At 36.7% G+C, this 7,717-nt stretch overlaps 1 protein-coding gene across 2 annotated transcripts in view; it reads left to right on the top strand.

Moving 5' to 3' along the window:
- Positions 1 to 7,717, top strand: part of CEP76 (centrosomal protein 76kDa) — a 103,325-nt gene that overhangs the window by 67,619 nt on the left and 27,989 nt on the right. For both annotated transcript variants that reach the window (XM_006897018.1, XM_006897019.1), the window contains one exon: positions 2,022 to 2,355. In XM_006897018.1, coding sequence (XP_006897080.1) covers positions 2,022 to 2,355 — 334 coding nt within the window. The remainder of the gene's footprint in view (positions 1 to 2,021; positions 2,356 to 7,717) is intronic.

Genomic DNA, 7,717 nt, shown 5'->3' with positions numbered 1-7,717 from the left:
AAAATATAATTATAGAAAAAAAATCTTTCTGAAACTTATTGAAGGTGTCTGGAATAGTACATGAACAGTTACTGCCAGAAATTCAACCTGGATTCCGAAGAATTTATAGTATGAGGGATATCTTTGCTGATGTCAGCTGGATTTTAGCTGAAAGAGAGAATACCAGAAGTTTATTTGTGTTGTATTGACTTTGCAAAGCATTTGACAGTGTGAATCATAACAGATAATGGGTAACATCAAGAAGAATTAGAATCCTAGAACACTTAATTGTTCTTGTTGAAACTATGACCAAGAAGCTGTTGTCCAGTCAGAATAAGGGAACAATATATGGCTTAAAATTAGGAAAAGTTTTCTTGAAGGTTGTACCTTTCTTTATACCTGTTCAACTGTATGTTTAGCAAATAAATAATGAAGCTTGACTATATAAAAAAAGAATGGCATCATTATGTTTATCATAAGAGTATGGAATGAGGGTTGCAGAGTGGATTATATTTGGGGTGGGGGTGGGGTGTGTGTGTGGGGGGATTGTTTACCAATGAAGGAGTTTTTATTTTCCTTTTCAAGGAGAGGAGCGAATGGGGGTGGAGGGGTGGGCGTGGAGAAAAGTGCAACAATGAATGAATGGAATTCCAAAATCTCTGTAGATGTTCATTGAAATTAAAAATAAGTAAATAAAGAAAAAGAATGGCATCAGGATTGGAGGAAGATTCATCAACAATTTGTGTTAAGCAAATCTTGTTTACTGAACGTGAATAGGACTTAAAGCACTTGTTGCAGAAGATGAAATACTTCAATGTGTATGCATGTCAACATCAAGAAAACAAAATCTTCAGCACTGGGCCAACAGGCATCATCATGATAGGTGGAGAAAAGATTGAAGCTGTTTGTGCTTCTATTGAAGCATCTGGCTTGGATCCACAGTCAACATCCATTGTAACAGCAGTCAAGAAATCAAAAGACGTATTGCACTGGGAAAATCAGCTTTCAAGGACCTCCACCAAAGTGCTAAAGAGCAGTGGTGTCTTACTTTAAAGACTAAGATATACTTGGTCCTCTCAGTTGCTTTCTGTGCATCTGAAAGTTAAACAATGAATAAGGAAGACTCAAAAATATCAGTGACTTTGAATTGCAATGTTAGTGAAGAGTGCTAAATATCTCATGAACTGCCAAAAGAACAAGTCTGTCTTGGAGGAAGTGCAACCAGGGGTCCCCCTTAGAGGCAAGAATGGTGAAACTTTCTGTCATTTACTTTGTATATATGGTCAGGAGGGGCCAGTCTTTGGAAAGAGATAGGTTGGAGGGTTAGAGAGAGAGGAAGATCCTCAACATGAGTTTTTGACACAGTGACTGTAATAATGGGCTCTAACAATTAGTTTTGTGTAATTGACTTTCACTACTCCTTTTCACCCTAAGCCTGAAAAGAAATTCAAGTTGTAAATTATTGTTTCTTTGGAAAATTTGGTATGGTCACTGGACTTTTTTCAGCCTTTAACCTTTCTCAACGTATTGTAAGAGTTGTTTACTCCCTCTTTCCTGTCTCTGCTCTTGGCTCCTCTGATGTTAGTCTTTCCTTTTTTTTTTTTTTATCTTTTTAGTCTTTCCGTTTTATTCTGGCTCTTCTCTGTTTTCTTCATCTTCTCTTGAAATGTTAGAGTTCCTGAAAGAACTGATTTTTCATTTTATTTCTTGTGCTTACTAATGAGTCAGAGCCAGTGTGAAGGGACTAACCATGAAGAGTTAGTTAAATTGTACTGAGAGTTTGATTGAATTTGTAGGGAAGGTGCAGCTCCTCACAGACCAAAAGGACAGTTCTCCTCTATTGGGAAATTATATTATGTAATCATAACTTTTTTGATAAATGTTATTTATAAGAAAATAGACCATACGGTGAATAGAGAATAAATTGTGGAAATAGAAAATATTATAGTGTTAAGTGTTAGAATAATTTTTTCCTCAGTCTGCTGCTGTCTTCTTAATTTTTAAGTTCTCATTGTATAAAATTATGATTTAATTTCTTATAGGTACATCCACAAACCTGTCAATCCTGGTGAATCTCCACCTCCTGAACAGTCCAAACCCTTGTACCCATATCGAACAATTGGTTGTGTTTTCAATCATCAGATGTTCCTGGGAAATTGTCAGCCCTCTGACTCAGTAGATGTGTGTATATTTGATTTGAATGATGAATCCAAATGGAAACCAATGAGTGAAGAAGCAATTAAATCAGTGTGTGCTCCGGGAGCTACCACATCTCTTCCTCCCTTTCCACCTCTGTGTGCATCAGTGATAGATGCCTCAGTAACGAGTAATGAGATGGAGCTGCAGCTGAGACTGTTGGTGTCAGAACACAGGAAGGTAATTCACACTCAATAGTATTGCTTGCTTTTGGGGTTTGATTTACTTTAGTTTTCACTTTTCAGACTATCTTTTTATTTCTTTTTCGTGACACTATATAGTACCATATACTATTTCAGCTCTGAACAAAGAATGCAGCCCTTACGTATATGAGTTGATAGTTTTGAAATTTATTAGGGTTAAGTTCTGAGACTCAAAAATCCACAATTTTTTTGGTTTTGTCTTATTCATTTGGTTTTTTCCTACAATGATTTTATATTTCCTGTAAAATACTTGCTGAGTAGATATGAAAGGACTTTGCCATCATGGCTTTGATTTGCATAGACTGATTATGAATGAATAGAGATTTTTTTAGCCATTTAGATTCTGCTATTTAAAAACTGCTGTAACACATAGTTCAGTGGTGATTAATGTTATGAAATATAATGAGTGGGAATGATTGAATGAAACAATGTGAATGAAGAATAGTGTGATTGACAAAACCAATATAAAATAAAAATTTTAAAAATTTGTCGCAACAAAGACCAAAAAAAAGAGTAACCATAAAAAACAAAACATTTATTGTGATACATTAAAATTAAGAATTTCCATTCAAGGGTTTAGTCTTAGTTCTGTTAGAGGTGGGCTTGAGAAAGCATCAGTCTGCCTTTGGCAAGAGATATATAGTACATCCTTCCTTAGAAGATGAGAAGAAAAAACAAAGAAATGACTAGTTCACAGGCCAAATGCTGATTTTATGGATATAAAATGTCCAGGTTGCTACAAGATAACCACAGTTTTCAGCCATGCTCGAACAGTGGTTCTCTGTGTAGGTAGTTAAGCAGTGTAGTGTCACCCTGCAGGAGGAAAAGACAGATTCACAGAAGGCTGTTCATTCAGAAGAAAGCAGCACAAATGCTCTGTACAACTTCTGGATTTCTGTTTAGTCACAGAAAGCCTTACCAAGCAGTAATTCTGGTTAATCCACCAAGATAATAACATTTCATTTTTTGGTAAAGTATGTGGCACTTACTTATTTTGGTGTCAGTTTTTTCAATAAAGTTTTGATTATGGGGGGGGGGGGAAGGAATTTCTGTTAGAAAAATGAGATCACTGAACAAGTGCTAAGGTAATAGGTACCAATATACCTAGTTGTTTGCAACATATAACGAACAAAGGAATAGAATCCAAAATGACAGCAAAAGATGGATTTATCTTTCTGCTGTAGCAGCCATGGCTGTGCACTACCCCATGGACCTCAGCAAAGGTACAGAATATCCAAGAATGTGAGCAAGCAGAGGCACAGCTATCCTGCGCGTGCCTCCCAAGCACACCAGGGGTATGTGAGATATGATCTGGAAGGTGTGTTGCTCTATGAGCACCACTCCATGGAACTGCTCAAGGTCTCCAAGGACATGGGAGCCCTCAAGTTCATCAAATCAAAGTGGAGATACACATCCATCTACACCAAAAGGAAGCGAGAAGAGCTGAGCAACAGGGGAGCTCTGGTGGTCTAGTGGCAAGAAGCTGCAACTACAATCCCAGAGGTGCACGGTTCGAATCCACCGGATGCTCTGCCGGGGAAGGAGGGGCAATCTCCTCCTGTACCAGTCAGATCTGATTTGACGGTACACGCACACAAAAATAATGTAAAAAAAAAAAGAGCTGAGCAACATTCTGGCCACCATGGTGGTTTCTAAGATGACTGAGCATCTGATGTAGTAGAACGTGTTAAATAGCTTATGTCTGGGGAGAATAATGATTTCTTTCCAGTTGCACTTTTTGGGGTTCTCTTAGTCTCTTTATTTTGGATAAGAGTTCTCCTGCTTCTTAATATCAGTAAAGGCAAACTGATTTATAAAATGTATTCTCTGGGTCCCCCATTTAATCTTAGTTTTGTTCTATAAAAATATCCTTTCCTCATCAACTCAAAGTTTGTAATGAAATTTGTAGTATGTTTCAATAATAGGATCAGTAAGGGTTTCCCTGATTCCTCTCTAGTCTCCCTCATCCCTCTCTAGTCCATCATTCGCATTATTGTTAGCTTTTTTCCTTCTTATTTTTTTCTTCTTTTTTTACTTATTATTAATTTTAATAGACATTTACAGACGTTTTGGATTTCCATTCATTCATTGCCGCACTTATTGTTAGCTTTCTTAAGCCCTATTTATAAATAAAATGGTAATTTTTGTTACATCATGTGCTACCTGCTCAGTGTTGGACTGCCATGGTTCAGGTGAGACTCCAGTTTTGTCATAAGAAAGCATGTAGATGATTATGGACTTTCATGGTCCCTTGTGTCTAGTTAAAATCTTGAAAGTGAAATCATGAGGTACTAAAGATCTGTTGTTGTTAAGTGCCGTCAAGTCTCAAGAGACTCATAGTGACCCTATGAAGGAGAATTCCTCAATGCTAAAAATCTGTTCAAATAATAAAAATTTTTATAATTTTTTTGTTTGTTTTGTAGCAGAGTACATGCATATGTACGTCTCTGTGTGTGACATCTTTGCTTTTTAGCTCTTTGTACAGGTTTGTAAACTATACATTTTCCCAGTTTACCATGTGCTTCCTTTTTTTTTTTTTACTGCTTTTACCATGGATATTGATTGTGAATCCAAATAAAATGAAATTATTAACAACTTCATTCTTTTTTCCATCTTTCACAATGATGTCTATTGGTGAAGATTTTTATTTTCTTTTGTTTTTATTTTTGTAAAATAATTCTTTTATTTTGTGTTTCATTCATGGACATTATGTCTTAGAGAATAATTCATACACAATGTATGTTACGTAATTAGTTACTATTCATCAATGCCTTTTGCTACCCCGTTGTACCATGCCTATTCCTTAACCCCCCATCTCGCCAAAAACCATCTGCCCTGTGGGTTTCCCCCTTTTTTCTTCTGCCCCACTTTCACCCTTTCTCCTTCTCATTGAACAATTATAATGTCCTGTTCCCATTGCAAATTGCAGTAGTCCTATTGTGTTTTCATCAGTTCTTCCCAGGTTAGTCTTCCCTTGTCTTGATCCTTTAATAGTGTTCATTGTACATTCTATTTATGTTCTCTTGGTCTTCCTCTTGGTCACCCTCCTATTTTCAAATTAATGATGCAATGCAGTATTGGGCCTTTTGTGACTGAGCTCTTTTACTCAGCATAATGTACATGTTGTGTAATATTTTACTAAGTCTTCATTATTGTTTCATTCAGCGTACTATTCCATTGTGTGAATGTCTCACAGTGTAAATGTCTCTGTCCATTTGTTGACAGGCATTGGGCAGTTTCATCTTCTTGCTATTGTGAATACTACCAAAACATAAGTGTACATATATCCATTCAAGTCCCAGCTCTTATTTCCTTGGGGTATATTCCTAGTGTTGGAATAGCTGGGTCATAAAGGGTTTTTAGATTCAGCTTTGTCCAGAAACATGGTTGTAACATTTTATAATCTCACCAGCAGTGCATGAAAGTTCCAGTCTTTATACATCTTTATACAACTCTTTTTGGTAGGCGGCATGGGGCTGGAGACCAGTTTGAAAGTCACTGCAGGAGCTGGTTCTACAGAGGATGGAAGTGGTGAGCACTAGGATGGAATGTTGACTCATTAAGGGAAGTGAGGCCATGTGACAAGGCCTCCTATTTAAAAACTCTTGTTGGTAGGTGTCATGGCTCTGGAAACCAGTTTAAAAGTCATCTACAGGAGCTAGTTCTTCAGAGGCTTGGAGTGGTGAGCAATAGGGTGGAATGTTGATTCACTAAGGGAAGTGAGGCCATGTGATAAGGCCTCCTGGTTAAAAACCCATATGACTCTACGGCACTTAACAACAATAACAAGGACAACATAGAGCTATATTGGCCTAGTGGACAGAAGGTTATGCTACCAAACCCAGGGTGGGTGATTTTAATCTGCGGCCCTCAGTCCTGGTTTAAATTGTTTTTAGTCAAACATCCTTCTAGTGGTATAGCACTAGTCTGTGTATTGCTGTACAGAGGTAACTCTTGGTTGCTGTAATGCTAAACACTATGATACTCATGTGTCAAATGCAATAATGGTTACCCATGGTGGACAGTGTTTGGTGGAGCTTCCTAATTAAAACAAGCCTGAAATCAGGAGTGGTATCCACTTCCGAAATGGCTTGCCTCTGGAAACCATATGAACAGTGCTCAGGTCTTTCATTCCTAGGGTCGCTATGAGTCATGTACATCTCGATGGCACTTAACAAGAACAACCAACATTTACTTTTTGCTGTTATGTTAAACTTTTAAAAGCTATTGCTTCTGGGGTAAAATGGTATCTCAATGTTGATTTCCATCTCTTTGATTGCTAGTTAATTTGAATGTTTTTACTCATATTTTTAGCCATCCACATGTCTTCCTTAGTGAAGAGTCTTTTCATGTCTTTTGACCATTTCATAATTGGGCTATTAATCTTTTTCTAAGAGAGGTACTAGTATATTCTATACATTTTAGTTATGAAACCCTTATCTGAAATATTGTTGCTGAGTATTTTTTCCCCAGTCTGTGGCCTTTCTTTTCACCCTATTTGGTGTGTTTGATACACATCGAAATTTGCATTTTAGAAGGTCCTATTCTTCATTGTTGTCCTCTCGTGATGGTGCATTTTTGGCTTTGTTTGCAAGCCTATTCGTGTCATACACTAGAGCTTTTGAATTTGTTACTCATTTTTTCTACTGATGATCTGTATGAAGTTTTTGTTTTATCCCTAAGTCTCTGATCCACTTTGAGTTGGCTTTTGTATGGAATGAGATGTGGATTTTGTTTCAGTTTTCTGCAGGTAAATTCCCAGTTTTGCTAGCACCATTTATTAAATAAGTTTCCACACTTAATCATTTTCATTTCCTTGTCAAATATCAATTGATTATAGATAGATGTTGATTTCTGGGTTGTTTTTTTTAAAATTCTATTGGTCTTCGTGTCTGTCATCTTTCTACATGATTACTATAACTGTGTGGTAGATTTCGAGATCAGAAAGTATGATGCCTTTTATTTGTTTTTATTTTTCAGAAGAGCTTATTTGAGTCCTCTTTCTTTTCCTAATGAAACTGGAAATTGCCTTTTCTACCTCCTTGAATACTGAGGTTGAGTATTGGCATTGAATTTGTAGATTTTTTTTGGTAGGATTGTCATTTCCACAGTGTGAATCTTCCTATCCATGAATAGGGAGTATTTCTTCATTCAGTTAAGTCTCTTACTGCTTATTGTAATAGTACTTTGTACTTTTCCTTCTGTAGGTCTCTTGTGTGTCTAGTTAGATTTTTTTATTAAATTTCATTAGTTTTAATGAACATTTACAGAGATTTTGGGTTTTCATTCATTCATTGTTGCACTGTTTTCTCCACCCTCATCCCTAGTTCGTTCTTCTT

Source organism: Elephantulus edwardii, unplaced genomic scaffold, assembly GCF_000299155.1.
Source record: "Elephantulus edwardii isolate Elephantulus edwardi_28Jun2011 unplaced genomic scaffold, EleEdw1.0 scaffold00196, whole genome shotgun sequence".
NCBI classification, from domain to species: Eukaryota; Metazoa; Chordata; class Mammalia; order Macroscelidea; family Macroscelididae; genus Elephantulus; species Elephantulus edwardii.
Note: the sequence above shows the minus strand (reverse complement) of the source record. Positions and strands in the feature narration are given on the sequence as shown.